Raw genomic sequence first — 17894 nt, 5'->3', positions numbered from 1 at the left:
TATATATATATATAACCCTAAACACTTCACCGAATGTAACATAAGTCCGTTGATCCTAAAGTTAATTTGGGACCCATCATCATCATCCATTGGTCACAGTCGGTGATGCACCCTCGTCACATCACATCAAACCGTAAACATGGCTTCACCGGAAAAAAAACGGAGGCCCCGACCGCAACCACTTTTTCTTCCTATACAAATTCTTATATATATGAAATATGTAATCAATTAATCATCTGTCAATAATTGAAATATTTCTTTAAAAGCTATATTTAAAATGTTTTTCAACTAAATAATATACACAAGATATCAAAGTTTCTCCTTTGTGTTACAAGTTAAACAAGGTGCAGTATAATGCTTACTTTCAAGAAGACCATAAACTCAAAATGCAATATTTCAGAAGAAGAATGGACTAACTCATTTTATCAACAAGCTATCATTGTTACTAGTTGTATACATCAATATAAATTTACCAGGAAGAAATCTGTATACACAATACTGAAGGCAAAAACATTGCAAATCGTTTTCTCTTCCAAATCCTACCATATTACAGGGAACAAATCCATTATTTGACACCAGAATCCAGTCAAGAAAAAAATTGGAAAGGAAATAAATAAATTTCAGAATGAATGTCTCCAGTGCCACAAAGAAAGTCATTTATTTTTTTAACAAAATACATATTGTATCAGAAGTTTAATCATCACTCCAACATGACTAACCAAGAATGGTGTCTATAAAGTTTTGTAAAGCTCCTCAAGCAGTTTTCTTGTCATGGCGTTTATAAAGTTTCGCACGTCGTTGCTTGAACATGTGCAGGTAAAGTTTGAACCAAAGGAATGGATAAGCTACAAGTACAACCTGAATGAGAGAAATGAAGAATAAATTAAAAGAATAAACAATTCATGGACGTACATAAGCTACAATTGAACAGAATTAAATTGAGAGGGGCACAAAGGACATTTGATATGCAGCAAAAACCAGGTTCAGTCAGCTCCGAACACTTGGGTGCTCTTGAAGGAGCTTATATACAGTTAATCTGAACTTATCTTTTTACATCACCACTTCAATAATTGTTTGTTTAAAATTATGAAAATAAATCATGACATGTTTATATTATAAGTTGCTTTTACTTACTTCAATATGTTCTCCCGAATAGTTTATTAAACAGCTTTAAGACATGCAAACAGTCTAATCTTATTTCCCTTTTTATCATAAAATCATATTATGTATAGTTGCTTACATTACATGGTGAGCCCTTCTTCAATAAATACTTAATAAGAGTACGCTAGTATAGATTTCTACATAAACATCTTTATGAAAAAAAATAAGAAGAAATATTTATGAGTTTTTCCACAAGTTAAAATTAATTAATGCAGAAATTAAAAATAAAAATTTAAAGACTATATGGAAAGAGTTTCTACAAATTAATTTATACATAAAGCTAATCTTAGTTTATAAAGAAATTCAATTCATTTTCTTTCTTATATTTATCTTCTAGATGTGTTTATGAAAAGGTTTGTTCAAACCACAAGTCTTTCATCCAAAATGCATTGACACAATAGTTTTGAAGCAATTTTGTGTCTCATCTCTAGTTTGAGGCTATGGATTATTTGTTACTTATAAGAACTTACTACCTTAAGGAAATCATAATAACTAAATGGGAGGCCTGAAAAGGAATCTGCATAGAGATTCTTCTTCTTTATAATTGGAAGCGCCTGGTACATTGTCCATACTGCAATATAATACATATATCAGTTACTTTATGCAGGGGCTGATGGCATTTGATTATGAAAGGAATTGGTCAGAAGTCAAGACTATAGTAAAATCGATTTAAAAATCATTCAAAAACGGAATTCCGAGATAGAAGGGAGGTATTGATTTATGAACTCACTTTCACCAGGACCCACGCCCAAAGGATACAGCAGAATAAACGCGGTGTACCTAATTAAAGGATAAAGCAACAAGCATATACTTTGAAAAGAGTACTCTATAAAAATAATCGAAGATATTAACCTTATTCAAGTTTATAAAGAATGTGGCATGTGATGGAAAAATACCTGAGATAGGTCATCCAAGAAGGACAATTTCCCGAACAACTAAAAGCATAATGGGAATACCTAATGACCTGCATCTCCAAAGATGGCGGTCCCACTCATCTTTCTTACATGGAAAATGATCATGATATATTTCTTTTATTCCATAATGTTCATGGATCAGACATAACAAACCATCGGTGCCATAGAAATAAATATCAGGCTACAGATAACACTACACGCCATGAAAAGTCACCCGATATTCTCTTAAAAAGAAAAAAAAAATCATAGGAAACCTATAGGGATGACATAAACTAGGGGTTAAAAGAAGTTTGGGAACATTAAAGGTGAATTCAAATCCATAATATCCTAAAAACTTGTAAAAAGTGAACTTTTCATGTGTTATGAAGAAATGTTCCCTGTTATTGCTCTACTGAAAACATCAGACATGATCAACAGCGACTCTTTTTTCGGGTGATACGTACATGAATTGTTGCTTTAAATGGTTATATAACAACTGTTTAAAGCTTAAACCAGAAGGTAATGCTAGAAAATTCAATGAACTACATGTAATAAAAAAATAAGCAAATTACCTCACCCATGCTCCATGCAAGAAAAGTGATAAAAACTGAAGGAAGTTCCTGGAGCTACAGAAACCATGCAGCAAATAACCAAAGTTAGCTTCTGTCAACCATTGCATACGCAAGTAAACATTCAAATTAGTCCTCGGGAATTTAAGGGTCCTACGTTTCAGTATGGTTTTACACAAAAGAAATGATGATATTAATAAAGTAACAGGATTTTCATAATGTAGGCTAAGTGTTCGCTGTAAATAATTTCAAAAACTAAATGCAGTGGTTCATTCCATGAACAAGAGCATATGGAAACGAAAGTGGAAAGAAATGGAACTATATCATTCAAAATGAGTCTTGCCAACACATGTCGCACTTGGGAAAGAATAGAAAAAATTTAAAAAGCATTTAGCCAGAAAAGGTAAAACATTAATAAATTGGGATAACATTTTCTATTTCGGTGGCATACTGAATTTTGTCAAAACAAAAAGACAAGAGAACTGAAAGTAAGCCATAAAACCTCATCAAGTTTCCGAACAATGGCAAGCACAAAGTGGGTCCTTCCTCCCCATTGCATAAGAGGAAGCAAAACTCCGCTGGGCACAATACCTGAAATTGACTCATTAAAATTGCTTCTTAAAATTTAAACTAAAATTGTGCTCTGCCAACAAAGCAATCCAATTTCATTCACAGTGGTGGCAAACGCACCAATGGCTCCGTGTATAACTTCCAAGAATGCAGCACATTGCAGAAAACCTTGCATCAAGTACCAAGCAAGAGCAAATATTAGGCTTAATTAAACAAATATACAATCTTCACGTTTTAATCTCTACTCTTCTTAAACATTACAGTTTTAGTCTTTATCGCTACACATCTTAATTTATTTTAGTCTCCTCCCAAAATAAGTACTAAAACAAATTCAAAAAATATAAAAACTAAAATAGTGAAAAGTGATCGAAAGATAATAAAACAAATTTTAAGAAAGTAAATGATCAATTTAATCACTGAAATTGTGTCTCAATCTCATATTAGTCTGATACATTACACTAGCATTTCCTTATTTTTATTTTCATAATAAATTTCAAACTTTTAAAGGGACTACGATAATTTATAAGGATATCAGTGTAATATAATGTTGTCAAAATAATTAGAGGATTTTCTGCAAAAATGAAAGATACCGAACTAAACTAAAACAACTAAAAAACAAGTGTAATTTACTTTGTTAGAATTTAAAAATTCAAATAAAAATCTATAAAATTAACATCTTTTCATCTCTAAATATATTACTATTACTATAATCACTCATTGTATCCAGCGGAGTGACCAAACGACAAAATGAGATTAATTTTGGGGAATTAACAGCAATGTTAAAACATTCGAGTGACATATATGATAATATGACATTTTTTAGCAACATAAAATTTCAATGACTAAATTTGAACATTAACCCGGTCCAAAAGGAGTATGCGAAGTAATTAAAATGCAAGCATTGCAAGAATAAATAACAAATGAGTAATTAAACTGAAAAAAGTTAAAACAAAAAAAAGCTGTGTGCGTTGTTTTCAGTGTATAATAGAATTGCGAGAAAGGTATTTTGGGAATGAACTGACAAATCAAGTTGCCGGCGGAAGCATAGGTTCCGTTGACGGAGGCAGTGGCGATAAGATTGTACAAAATCTTAATTAACGAAAGCGTCCTGCGAGTGAGAAATTAGCGAGTTAGAAGAGAAATTGAAGAAAGAGATGAGATGAAGAATTGTTATTTGTACCATCCAACGGTCTGAAAGGAGTTGTAAGCGAGAAGATAGAATGTGGAGATACGAGACATTTTCCGTCTCTCGATTTCTCGTTTCGTTTCCCTCTTCTCCTTCCCTAGTTCGCCGGAGATGTCTATAATAAACACTTAGCAACAACCAATCGCAGGGTTCTTTTCTATTTTAAATAACTTTTATATATTTTCTCAAATATTATATATTTATTCTTTTACAAATATCCATTATTATTTTTTCTATTATTTGAGTTAAAATAAAAATAAGTTAAAGGGCAATAATATCTCAAGTTTTGTAATGGTGAATAACCGTTATTTCTAAATTAGATTATTTAATAACTGTTTTTATTCAATAAATATACTCTCCAGAAATTAGTGTTTAATTTAATCAAAACGCACTTCAAACAAGATAATTTAGACTTGAAGTCGTTTAATGAATCGAATCTCATTATAATTAAGTGAAGCACTCTTTTACTTAATTTAGGTTTGATTCGTATTAGTTGTTTTTTTATGAATAAATGATACGTAAGTGCTCCTATTTGCAAAGTTAATTAAAAAAATGTTACTGTTAGGTCAATTTTAAGAAAATATCTAGATAAGTGGTATCCAATTCAGCTCAGAGTGCGTCTTCATTAATCTAATTTTCTTGTTAAATCAAAGCAGAATATTTAAGTCCCATTTAAAAGATTACGTTCTAAATAATTCATGCAATTAAACTTCAAATATATGATCTAAAATTTATCATACCAATAGTTTATACTTTATTTTAAAATTTCTGCCACGTGTTCTTTTTAAAAAAATTCTGCAATGCTGTTTTTTATATAATTATTTATAGTAAATTGTACTCCAAAAATTTTGTGAAAAATTTATTTTTTATTTAATTCAAATTTAAGTAATCATGTTTCACATTTTAATTTAAATAGAAAATTAACCCGTGCCACAAAAAAAAAAGTCTATTTTATTTTATATTTAGATTAACATAAGTTTGAAATGGGTGGATTCCCGTAATTTTGATTTTGATTTTATTAATTTTATTTTATTTCCTTTTTTGGATTTGAATATTCTCGTATTATTGCTCATTTTTTCCTGTGTCTCGTCCTTATATACGAAGAGTAATATATTTGAAAAGGTAAAAAAAAAACAAAGTATGAAAACACGTGGAAAATGCATGTAAATTAAGTAAACGTAAAAAAAAATGACATAAAAGTATGTATAAAAAATAAAGGAAAATGTTATTTAACAATTTTTGTAATAATTTTTATAACAATCTATATATACATATATAATAATATATATAATAATAATAACACATAATATATTATTATAACATTATTAAAGAAAAATGTTAACATGTCATCGTTCAAAAACAATTTCTCTTAGGAAAAACAGTAAGAAAAGCATACACTTCAAATTCATAACAATCTTAACCCACTAAGTTAATAACTCTAAAAAATGATTTTTTTCTTGTAATAAAGCAGAACCATAAGTTCACTAATGCGCCACGTTGACTAACCCGAAAGGTGTGTCGGGTGCATCTGATACTGTTCTTCTGCTTGGAAAGGTGCACACAAATTATTCACGCATTAGCAGTTAGTGGCTGATATCAATTTAATATGTTTGAGATGAAGTGCCATAATGGATAGGGGCCAGACCAGATATTAAAACTTCATTTTAAAAAGTGCTGATGTATATTTTACATTCAAAACATTCAACCTCCCCCTATTGGATGTTGGTTGAAGCAAAATCACAAACACATAGACTGCAGTTACTGTTGGGGTCGATTACAGCTGTGTCACACTATGGAGGACCATGCCGAAAGCTCAAAGACACTGTGCTGTACATTTTAAGCCTTCTTCTTATTCCCACAGATGGCACGGACAACGTTACAACATGATAATGATTAAAAAAATTAGGAATCCCTAGTTAGCCAGTTAGAAATGCATTCCCCTGTTCATAGCAGGAATAATAGTATTGGTCACTTGTTGCAGGAAACAACATCTTGTTACTCTCTTCTTCATCCATCACCCATAAAGGGTGAGAAGAATTGTACTCCCATGATGATGGAGAATAAATCATTGCAGGTGGAGAAGAGAAGTTGCAACCCTCTTGACTCTGCAATTCGTACAGAGGTTCTTGCTGAATATTGTTATTATTATCTTCTGACAAAACAATATCTTTCCATATATCATCCAAAGAGAACTCTTCTCCAGCACTGATCAACCCCATTACATCATCATGTCCATATCCACCTGTGTCGTAAAAGCTCTCTTCTCCAACCTCTTTGGAAGCATGAGAATCCACAGCATGGTTGATTGAGGACAGTGAAGATGATGAGGAGGAGGAGGATGGTGATGCTCGCTTTTTCTCTAGAGCCTTCTTTTTCCTCATGAAAGTCCTCCAGAAATTCTTAATCTCGTTGTCAGTGCGACCTGGTAGCTTCCGAGCAATTCTTGACCATCTGCAAGGGACGATGAAAATGAGCAACGCAATTGAATTAACCAATTAAGAAAAAAAGTGAAAAAATTGAGATAGTATATGAAAGGCATGATGAGTGGTGGTGTTAGGAAAGAGATGATCAAAATTGGAATGATCATAAGCAGGTAGCTTATAGATTAATTTCTGCATGGTTGTCAAACCTATTTCCCCATTTGGAATGAAGCTCCATGACGAGGTGTTCTTCTTGGGATGTGAGCTTCCCTCGTTTGAGATCAGGGTGGAGGTAATTAACCCACCGTAACCTGCAACTCTTACCTGTTCTATTCAAACCTACAACAAAGTGACGTGGTTAAAGGGTGCTTAGATTGAAATATTCATACCTATTATTCACTGTCTCCCTCCACCTTCAAACCTGATACCTTTGCTATAAAGTCCCACCTACGATCTCCAAACATGTTTACAAAATACACCAGTTTCAAGTCCTCCTCTTCTGTCCACGGACCCCTTCTCATTTCTTCTTGAACCATTTTCTCTCCTCTTTCTATCTCTTTACTTGATAACTTACGGATTCCACCAGGCTACTACCACTATTTATATGTGGTTCTCTCACTCTTCGTAATTCTCTCGCTTCATTTTTATAATAAGCAAGTCTGCATATCCACCGTCCATGTGGTGCACGCATGCTCATTCATCATTAACTTTTCTGTGCTCAATTCAGGATGCTGATGTCACCCATCACCAGAACATAATAAAGGAAGTGCATCAATCTTTCATTCCAACTTTCTCAATTACTTTTTATTTGCACTAATAACACCAATCATGATCGCTGTTATTACAATTTTGCATAACGGGCTTCTTCTGGTTAATTACTGTTTTGGATCATATTGGTTGAGGAGATTTACTGTCGTGGTTAACAAGTTGCAACATCTTATAAAACCTGTATTATAGCTATATAGTAAAAGTCTCGCTTACACTTTTTGTGGTGACGGAGTTTATGTTGAGTGAGTTTGTTCATCGAGTAGAAGCTTAGAGATAGACATCAAATGAAATTTGAGTATAATTATATAAAGAGAATGAAATCATTTTTTATTCAAAATTTTAAGACAATATTCGTATATTTTTCTTTCAATGAAAACATTTCCAACCAATCACAACTATGAATAACTATGAATAACTCTGTCGTATCGTTATTCATTTTAGCGAGATATTTAAGAAGACAGATTAATGAGTTTTTTATCTTGTTTTATTTTTTTATTTCTATTTAATGTAGGACTTAAAATCACATTTACATTCTTAACAGAATTCGTATTGAAGGACTTTGTTGAGTAAATGTGACATCCCTATTATATAGAATACATGGATATAAATTAAGATGTCATCATAGATGATAATAGAAAGCAGTGAAGAGTGGTTAAGGTATTTAAATTACAATTACAGTAATTCAGATGCAGGAAAAATTAAAACGTGAAAATTCTAAGTCTCTCAAAATACATAAGTGTTCAAAGAGGCATAACAGCCCAGAAATTTCTAGAGGGTCTAGGCATCAGTATCTTCACTCTCCTCTGGGACGTTCTCCAGAGTGACCTCATTCACCTCTGCTCACATCCAAAAAGAATGATCATTGCAAAAGGAAAACATACAACATACACAAATACAAGCAAGCAAGGGTGAGCTAATTATATAAAATCATGCAACTCAATTTAGGCATGTAACATACAAGAAATAACTCACACCAAATAGTTTCAGAAATACAACCTAAGCATGTTAATTTCTAGACTTGACTCGTTCGTACTTTAAAATGATAGTCGGGCTATGGCGAGTCTTGCACCCATGGTGACTTATGAAACTTGGGTTTCCCACCCTGCCACACTCATGAGGTTAGTCCGTTCCGGGCCTTGAGGCATACTGGGAGCCCCAAAGACTAAGGACCTCCTGCTACTCCTCACCACATGGTTCAACCTCTCCTGCTACTCCTCACCACATGGTTCAACCTCTCTAAGTGAGTATGATCAACCCAAGGCTGAGCCCCTACTTTCATTTTAAAACACTGAGGGCACCACCATGAATCCTCGCCTTGAGGATCATGGAATTACTTCCAAGAACCATGCTTGTTACACTTAACATCAATTCATAACCTTTATGATCACATACTTTCAATTTAACAACATCACCTCAGTCATAATTTACATTGNAATCATTCCACATTCATTTNCAACNAATAACANACCCAAAAGAACTAATAAACAACACAAACCCCACAAACTCATACTTAGACAATGAAAATGACTTGAAAACCATCACCAACAGTTTCATAAGGGTCCAAAACCCCAAAACGACCTAAGGAACGTCCAAAAATGATACCCGAAACCCCGAAAACCACTCAAAACTGTCCTGGATGATTTTTCGACGACAATAATCGATTATTACATATGATAATCGATTATTACATACAATAATCGATTATTACATGTGATAATCGATTATTTGCGAGAACTTTGAAGAAAATATGAAGTTCTGACCAGAATAATCGATTATCAAGTGAGATAATNGATTATTCTCATCAGTTTTTNACAGCAACCTGATTTTTTTCTGGTTTTGGTACATCTTAGACATATCCAATTGTTCAATTTAAATTCTATAACACTAATATTGATATGAAACATGTTTAACCAATTTAAACTATTCCTACAGTAATTATAAGCTGACCTATGTGTGAATTTAACTCTAACACATTCATACCTAAGACTTAGGGGCCCTGATTCAATTATGACACTGTGGATAGGTTTTAGTTCATTTTTATAGTCCAAACAAGTCTAAATTAAGTTACCTAAACTGCCTAGACAGACCGTACACCCCACACCACATATACCTAAATTTTCTATCTCGCTTCCCTTTAACCAACCCAAAATTAACCCAATTCCTCTACTGATCCTCTAACTGTCCTAAGGGTTCTACTCTCTCTCAACCTTCTTGTACCCCAATTGGTCACCGGAGTGGGAACAGATGTCCAACGCATCGGACTCACCTTCGGCACCAGCACATATGACTAGTCACAACTGACTGGACCAGGCCAGGGCTGCTCTATGATCAGTGATGTGTCGGCTCTGGTTTTTAGGTTCCCTCTATCCTACCAACAAAGAAGGAGGTTCCTAATCAGGTTCAACCGACTTATTAAAGTATCCTAGTTGCTCTACGGCGTTCTTAAACCTCAATTACTCTTAACCAGTACCTCACTTCCACTCACAGACCCTAAATCCTACACAGACCATGACCCTTCATCATATCACCAGTAAAAATCAAATTTCCAGTAAACACAACATTTTCAGCATGTCAATTTCCAACATCCCATCCATTTAAAACAAGCCAACCCATGCAATACCAAATCCACAGATTTATGCATAATATTCCAGAACATATCATCTTACATTCACAAGAGCAGCATATTTTCAGATCAACCAATTCACAATAAGTTCAACATATATTTCCATCAATGAATACACAAACCAAGAAATAATATATTTATCTATATAGTTAGCTCCCCTTACCTTTTTGGTGCTTAACGCAGCTCACAATATCCGTCCTAGCAGTATCCTCACAGCACCGAACTCACAAAACCCATGATCACCAAAATGGCGATAGAGTAATGTCCTCAGAGTTTGACTTGGCAGAGAATGCAAGGGGAAACATGCTAATAGCATGCGACCTGTAGAGTTGCATGCCCTAGACATCAAAACAGTGAAGAGGAAAGGGAAAAGTAGTTTACCTAGTCGGAACGGAGAAATATTTGGTTTGAATGGAAGCTCTCCGCACCAGGAATGATTTGGCAGTCACAACTCAGAGATTGAACGGTTAAATTTTCTGAAATGGTAAAGAGAAGGCAGAGATATGTTAGGGCATGGGGTTTCTAGAGAAAGGGAAAAGGCTGAAATGATTTTCTGATCTTTGGCTAAGTCCCCCAAAGGCTCAAATGCCTTGGTCTGATGGGTCTGTCTGTCCTTCCTGAGGCCTAATGGACTTATAAGTTATGGGGTCCTTACAGTTGAGTTTGTACTCGTAGTTTACGTTGGTCAAACTTGTTTCTTAAATTCGTTTCGGGATAATTACAGTCACAAGTATCGCCAGATCATTATTCGTCTTCAGCCGCAAGATGGAGAGAGTTTTTTGTACGTCATGAGATTTAGTTTGTCTCGGAATTCCTCCTTTATGAATATGTGTCATTGTTTTCTTCAAAACATGAAATACATTTTCTTCGATCTCTTCCTCTTAGATCCTTTTTATGGATATTTTTTTTTTTAAGTTTCTGGTTAGTTATGATATTTTTGAAAATTTCAAAAAATTCTAGTTATATCATAAAGAATTTTGTATAATACATTATAAATAAATTCTTAAGAACGAGAAATTTACGGTACCTTAATAAGTCTTTTATACATTATTTTATCATAATCTACAACAAAACATGGTTAGGTTTTTTAAATGTTTTATCATCTTAAGTTGAATTTGTGAGACATCAGATTCTCTAGTGAGTGTTTTGATACCAATATTAATAATACACTTATGTTGATATTTTAAAAAATATATATATATATTTCAAAAATCAAAATTAATGTTTATGAGTATATTTTTAAGTACAAATAAAATAAAAAAAAGGAAAACCAGCTGAGAATCCAAATTGGATTTGTGACTACTTGAATGGGAAAAATAATAATAGCTAGTGAGGTATAGAATTTTAGAAGTGTAATAACATGAATGGGTGGAGGGAAATGACTTTAGGAAGCAACTTGGTGTTTTCTTATTCAAATTGATGAATTGATGCGCTCCTTGACTTTAGAAAAGAGGTTTTCCAATAAGAGAAAGAGAATTGGACAAATCAAACTTTACAAGTGGAGAATGGGAAGAAATCATTGAGATGTTTTATGTCCGATCTTTACTCTCATAGTACAAAGTGAAAATCTGATAGGTTTTTTTCTTAATAATTCAGATGAAAAATTATATATTGTCACTGCTATTGTACTAAATAAATACCAAATGTCGGGTTGGTGTCCCTGCAACCAACATGATTTGGGATTTCGACTGGAACCATGTCGGTCCACTTTAGGTTGTTCCATATTCAAATTTGGAAAAATGAATGAATATATAAAATGAATGAATTCATAGCCTTTGGAAAAATCTTTTATTTACGTTTTATTCATTTTTTATTTTTTATTTCCATTGCGGCTGAGTGAAAACATCTAATTTCACTTGATTCATGGTTGTCTGGGTAAAAGTTTACCTGAATTTATAAATCATAAAAAAATATGTTACATGATGATTGGCGACCGATTTACAACATTAAAACAAAATCACGATATGGTATACTTTTGAGCTTATGATGTGATTAGTCCAAACATGATTCGAAGTTGATAATTCTCTAGAAAGATCCGAAATTGGTCGCATTCGGAAACTGAGTGGAGGTGAAAATTGGCTTAAATTAAGGACACAAGTGATTCTAATTGGACACTGATTAAAAAATTCTACACATTTCTAGTCGATTAGTGCTATCCATGAACTTCGTGATAAGTAGACAAGCAGAGTGGAATATTGCATCATTTGAAAGAATCATTACCACAAAAATATGAGAATAATTATTACCAAAAATAATAGAATACTTTTCTTATAACTAAATAATAAATTTATTATTAAATATAATTATATTAATTAGAGATAAAACGAATTTATATATTTAAATTTAATTTATAAACTGATATTTTTAATTAAATTAAAAAACTTAATTTTTAAAATGATATTAAAATCATTTAAAACATGTTGTAATTTAAATATATATAAAGTGTAAAATACTAACCTAGATTTTATAAGTGTTTATATCATTGATAATTATTATTATTCAATCATAGATGATCATTGCTGGCTTCTTTAAGTAGTAGTCATGCTTTGAAGTAGCTATGGTGAAGATCAATAAATTTACACCACCATATATGGCATACCCTATTTTCTCCAAATTTCAACTAAATTCTATTTGAATAATATTGATAAATAATAAAAGAGTGACATATTTTTATATTCATATAATAACAAAACAATTATAAAAGAGTAAATTTTTATACTTTTAAAATAAGAAAAAAGAAATAAAAAGTAATATGAAATAAATATAAAAAATTGATTTTTTTGAAGTATATTTTTGGAAATGGTGATATTGCTTTATAGAAGTTTGTTTGTTTGTTTGTGGAGAAATAGAATGAGAGAATGGGCAGAAAAAAGATTGGGTAGTGAGGTGGATGGCACCAATACGTGGCTACACCACTTGATTTTATGCTCTTCTTTCTCTCTGTCTCAAGCTCTTTGACGCTTTTAATTACAAAATAATCAAAGGGTCCCGCGTCTCCCTTTTCAATTAAGATTAAAACCATTTAGGCGTCTCTATTTTCGTAAGATATTTCTAATTTGGTTTCTTTTTTTTAAACCTTCCTAATTGAATTCTTATAATTGTTAATTTCAAACAAATTACCCTCTGCTATTAAAAACCGTTAACTGTGTTAAAATTGTGCAGAGGTGTTAAAATTGTATAAAGGTGTTCAAATTTTTCCCATTCTCCTCTGCACAATTTTAACACTTCAAAAAGAGAATTTTAACTACGTCATCTACTCACCTCTGCACAATTTTAACATCATTAACAATTTTTAACTGCAGGAGCTAATTTGTTTCAAATTAACACTTATAAGGACTCAATTGAGAATGTTTAAAAGAAGGGGACCAAATTGAAAATACCTTACAAAAATAGGGACGCCTAAATGGTTTTAACCTTAAATTAACAAATATATATCTAATAATTCTTTTCGGACTTAAATATATTATTATTTTTTTAGTCAAAGTTTTAAATTAAATTATATATTTATCTCATTTCTCTATATTTTATTAAATAATGTAAAATATATTTTCAATAAGCGTTACATAAATGTTATGTTATATAGTCTATATGTGTTATACAAAATATTTTAAATTACTTTCACGAACAAGTGTGTAGACAAAACGGGTATAAAATAAGATATCATTTTTAAAAATTAATTGAAGATCAGAAATATATTTAATCTCTTTTTTAAAAATTATTTAATATTTTTTTGTCTCTATAAATCGTGAATTTGTAATCCTGTGATAAACTATTGAAAAGAAAAACAAAAGGAAAACTATATAGTTTTAGAAAAATAAAAGTACAGTAAAGACGTAAAGTTAATTCACATGACCAAGAAAGAACAGTGTGCAAGAAATCTATCATTCACTGCTATCTCAATCCTTTATAATTTGCTTAAACAAATGCTAACTTTTGACTTCCCTTTTCTTTTGTTTTTTTTTTTTACAAATGTAAATTAAAGTTATTTCTTTTACATATATAATTAAATAGTTTTCATTGGTTCATTTTATTTCATAAGTTGTTATTAAACTAAAGTGGTTGTTATTGGAATAATATAAAATTATTTAATACTCGGTTGACAAATATTAAACTTATAATCATATGTAATATATATATATATATATATATATATATATATATATATATATATATATATATTAAAAGAGATTACCCAGTTATTTGTAGAAATTAAATCTATCCACTATCAAACTTAATATATACTCTTCAAAAAAAATTGCAAATTTTAAAAAGTTGTCGACTTTTTTTTTTTTTTTAGTACAATTGTATGTTTAATTTATTTTTTTCTTGTTCAATTTATACTGTGAATTGGGTGCTTAATCTGGGATAGTTAAGTACTTAACAAAAAGTTCTGTACTCGACATAATTTTAAGGTAAAAATGTTTAGTCTTCAACAGGATGCAAACGACTTAATTTGTCAGATAAAAATACTATTGACAATGTCTTATCCTAATTATGTCTAGGAATATTTGGTTTTCTGCTAGACAAAGGCATGCCTGGTAGATCCAATTGTACACGCAGAATAGATAAAAAATCGAAAAACTACAAAAATCAATAACTACAACTAAATAAGCAAGTTAATCATGATTAAGAAATGTTTGGGCATAGTTAACTTAACTATAAAAAAAATGTAGTAGTTATGGCAATAGATTAATTTTTTTAAATATCCTATAAATTATTTTTCTGAAACCGTTTTATATTAAAATACTAACTTGAATATGAAAGTATCTTTTACATGTATTATTATTTTAGTTTGAAAATTGAAAATAAACCAAAAGACTTGTTGTAAATCTCGTAATCTTGTAAGATTACCTCAGTTTTGTAAAAACATATTGTATAATTTTTAACAATCCTGTAACCGTAAAATTTATCTCATTCTAAAAGTTTATGACATCTCTAATTTAAACAAAAAGTAAATATATCAACAATATATAATATATATTCTCAATAGATTTTTTCTTGTCAAACATTGTCACTTTTTCACCAATGTGATGTGCATAGATCCAATTTTGCTTTCATAACTTCTTGCATTTAAAACATCAATATCATGTACCATTGTTTTCCAAATTTAAAAGTAGCAACTATCCATCCCCACTCACATAAATATCTCATTATTCATTAATAAATATAGTGTTGTCAAAATAAGTTGTAACTCACAGGACAATCCAGCTTACCACAGTTTTGAGTTGGGTTAAGTTTAAAAAAAATATAATTTTTTATGTGGAGTTCAACCCAGTTCACTTAGAACCCGACTCATTGGGTGGAACCCATGATGAGCCGGATTGGCTCGCCAAACCACCTAATTTAATTTAATTATTTTATGTTTCAATATTATTACTTAGCATTTTTTTCATTATATTATAAATGATGACAAAGAAGAAGATGTTTCAAGAGAGAGAAATATTACAGATTTATTTATTCAAGACTCTGATATTATAAATGGACAAGTGATACAAAAATTGTCAATATTAAAAACTTATTTGTTCGCCTTTTATACATGTTTTGGATTACGTTTGATTTATATGATATTTTTATTTATTTATTTTGAATTGTGTTTGGAGTTTAACATCATTTTAGTATGATGTTTATTTATATTTCAATTAAAAAAGTTGTAATTTTTTTATTTAAAAAAAACTTATAATTAAATGAGACAGTGAATCTACCATTTAACTCACTAACTCGTAATGAGTTAGACCAAGTTAAATTGATTTACTAAGTGACCAACTTGTGGTGAGCCGAACCGAATTATCCATTCTTACATCTTTAAATAAATATAAGCTTATACCATATGTTAATCAATAAAATATCAATAGTATCTTGTATAAGAATTCAAAGTACACTCAATGAAATAAGTAATTTACAATACACTACTCTGATAAGGAAAGGTTGTTTGTATATAATATTTTTATATCTTTAACGATTCTAATATAAGATCAAATAAATTTATAATAAATAAATTACACTACAAAGTTGATTTTACGAAATAATTTCTCAAATCTATCTCTACTGACTATGTCATATTATTTTAAAATCTTAATCTGTGATGATTGTGATTAAGTTTCGTAGAGATACTGCTACTAGTTTTCTTGTTGGTAAGGTCGTATTGGAATGTTTATGATTAGTTATCGGTTGTCGTGATGAACTTGGTGTGTCGTGGATGAAGCGACGTGTTTGGCAATTATTTAAGAACAGAACGTGCTTATTTTATTAGTAGAAATAAGGTATTTGATGGAATTGATGGGTTGAGTGAAGAAGAAAAATGGGTTGAGATAAACCTGATGTCAATTTCTTGCTTGTTTGTTGCCAAATGGTGATCATATAATGGAAACCACAAACAACGCATAAAATAACCATATTGTATTCTTCTTAATTAGTGGATAGCACACGCAACTTATCATGCACATACGAGCTACTTACCTAAATTAATCACCCAAAAACAAATCTAATCTTAATAGTTTAAAGGCGAACCACTTCATATTTTAAAAATAATAATACAATACATGCCAACGTAGTGCCTTGATAATTCAATAAATTTACATTTGTTCCGGTGTGAGGTCAAGTTATCTAACCCCTTCACAATTTTCTTGTTTACTGGTGTGTCCTCTTTATCTTCTTCATCCAAGTCTGTCCGAAAGGATACCTGTCGTAATTAGAGTGTAGAATTAAATACACAATAAATAAACTCAATTACCTCTACCTTTCACTTTTATATATACTATTGACTATGAGTCTAAGATTAGAATGACTCTAATCAAGATCCAATCTCAACCTAATAACCTTAAATATTATTATTTCTAATTAAATTTATGTTACCTTAATTTTTTCACAGTCTCTCAGTTTTGACCGTTTGGTCCTCTCACTCGTTGGGAACCGACCGTCCAAACTGTCTGGCAGGTTCCGGTACAACATTCATATATGATTATGTTAAAAAAAATATTATACCATAGATGATTAAGTTATATATGTTTAGGAAGTAAACAATATTTTTGGTGTAGGTTTTAATGAAAAAAAAAACAGTGAGTAAGAACAACAATGGTGATTTGTGACATAGGGAAAATTTGGTCGGAACTATAGGAGGTGGGGACTGGTGCGGTAAGGAAGCACTTCCACTCAGCCCACAAACGCAAAAGCAGATTTCATCTTGTTAGATTTTTAAAGCAACAAAAAGTCATGCATATCATTATTCTTTACAACTCCACCACACCCCTTAACAATCACACAACAATGCTTCCACTTCCATAGCAAATTACATCCCATTTTTTAATTCTTTCTTTACTTCAAATACTATTTTTTCTATATATTTTATTTTTACTTTTAATTACGTTTATTACCTTTTTTTCTTTCACTTTTTACAAACAAAAATGTGTAGAGAGTAACAAAATCGTTTCTTCGTATTGTCAGTTTTAGAGTATTTTTGTAATAATTTTATTTTTAAATTTTCAAAAAATAAATGAAAAATAAATATTTAAACTGTCTTATATCTGGATTTTTAAATATTATAGTGTATAATATATATATATTTATTTTATGATGTTAATATGTGGTCTCTACACCATTCTAATTCTATTGAAAAGAAACGCAAATAAGGAAAAGACTTAAATTTTGTGGACCTTTCGTTCTCTCTCACATTTTTTAATTAAACAAGATAAATAAAGTAACATTTAA

At 30.9% G+C, this 17894-nt stretch overlaps 2 protein-coding genes across 2 annotated transcripts; both read right to left on the bottom strand.

Annotated features, from left to right (window-relative positions):
• Window positions 1-499: 499 nt before the first annotated feature.
• Window positions 500-4535, bottom strand: LOC106755607 (very-long-chain (3R)-3-hydroxyacyl-CoA dehydratase 2). Its single transcript, XM_014637792.2, has 9 exons — window positions 4374-4535; window positions 4216-4301; window positions 3314-3361; window positions 3126-3214; window positions 2627-2680; window positions 2058-2125; window positions 1892-1941; window positions 1635-1732; window positions 500-858 (listed from the first exon to the last, which is right to left on the bottom strand). Exons 1-9 carry the CDS (start codon window positions 4430-4432, stop codon window positions 754-756), a joined length of 657 nt encoding a protein of 218 aa, XP_014493278.1. The 5' UTR covers window positions 4433-4535; the 3' UTR covers window positions 500-753.
• Window positions 4536-6028: 1493 nt separating this feature from the next.
• LOC106776240 (transcription factor MYB59) lies at window positions 6029-7429 on the bottom strand. The gene is made up of 3 exons (XM_014663630.2): window positions 7221-7429; window positions 7009-7138; window positions 6029-6830 (listed from the first exon to the last, which is right to left on the bottom strand). Exons 1-3 carry the CDS (start codon window positions 7333-7335, stop codon window positions 6296-6298), a joined length of 780 nt encoding a protein of 259 aa, XP_014519116.1. The 5' UTR covers window positions 7336-7429; the 3' UTR covers window positions 6029-6295.
• Window positions 7430-17894: the final 10465 nt, after the last annotated feature.

The sequence above is a fragment of the Vigna radiata genome, chromosome 2, assembly GCF_000741045.1.
Source record: "Vigna radiata var. radiata cultivar VC1973A chromosome 2, Vradiata_ver6, whole genome shotgun sequence".
NCBI lineage: Eukaryota > Viridiplantae > Streptophyta > Magnoliopsida > Fabales > Fabaceae > Vigna > Vigna radiata.
This window is presented reverse-complemented; position numbering and strand designations above follow the sequence as displayed.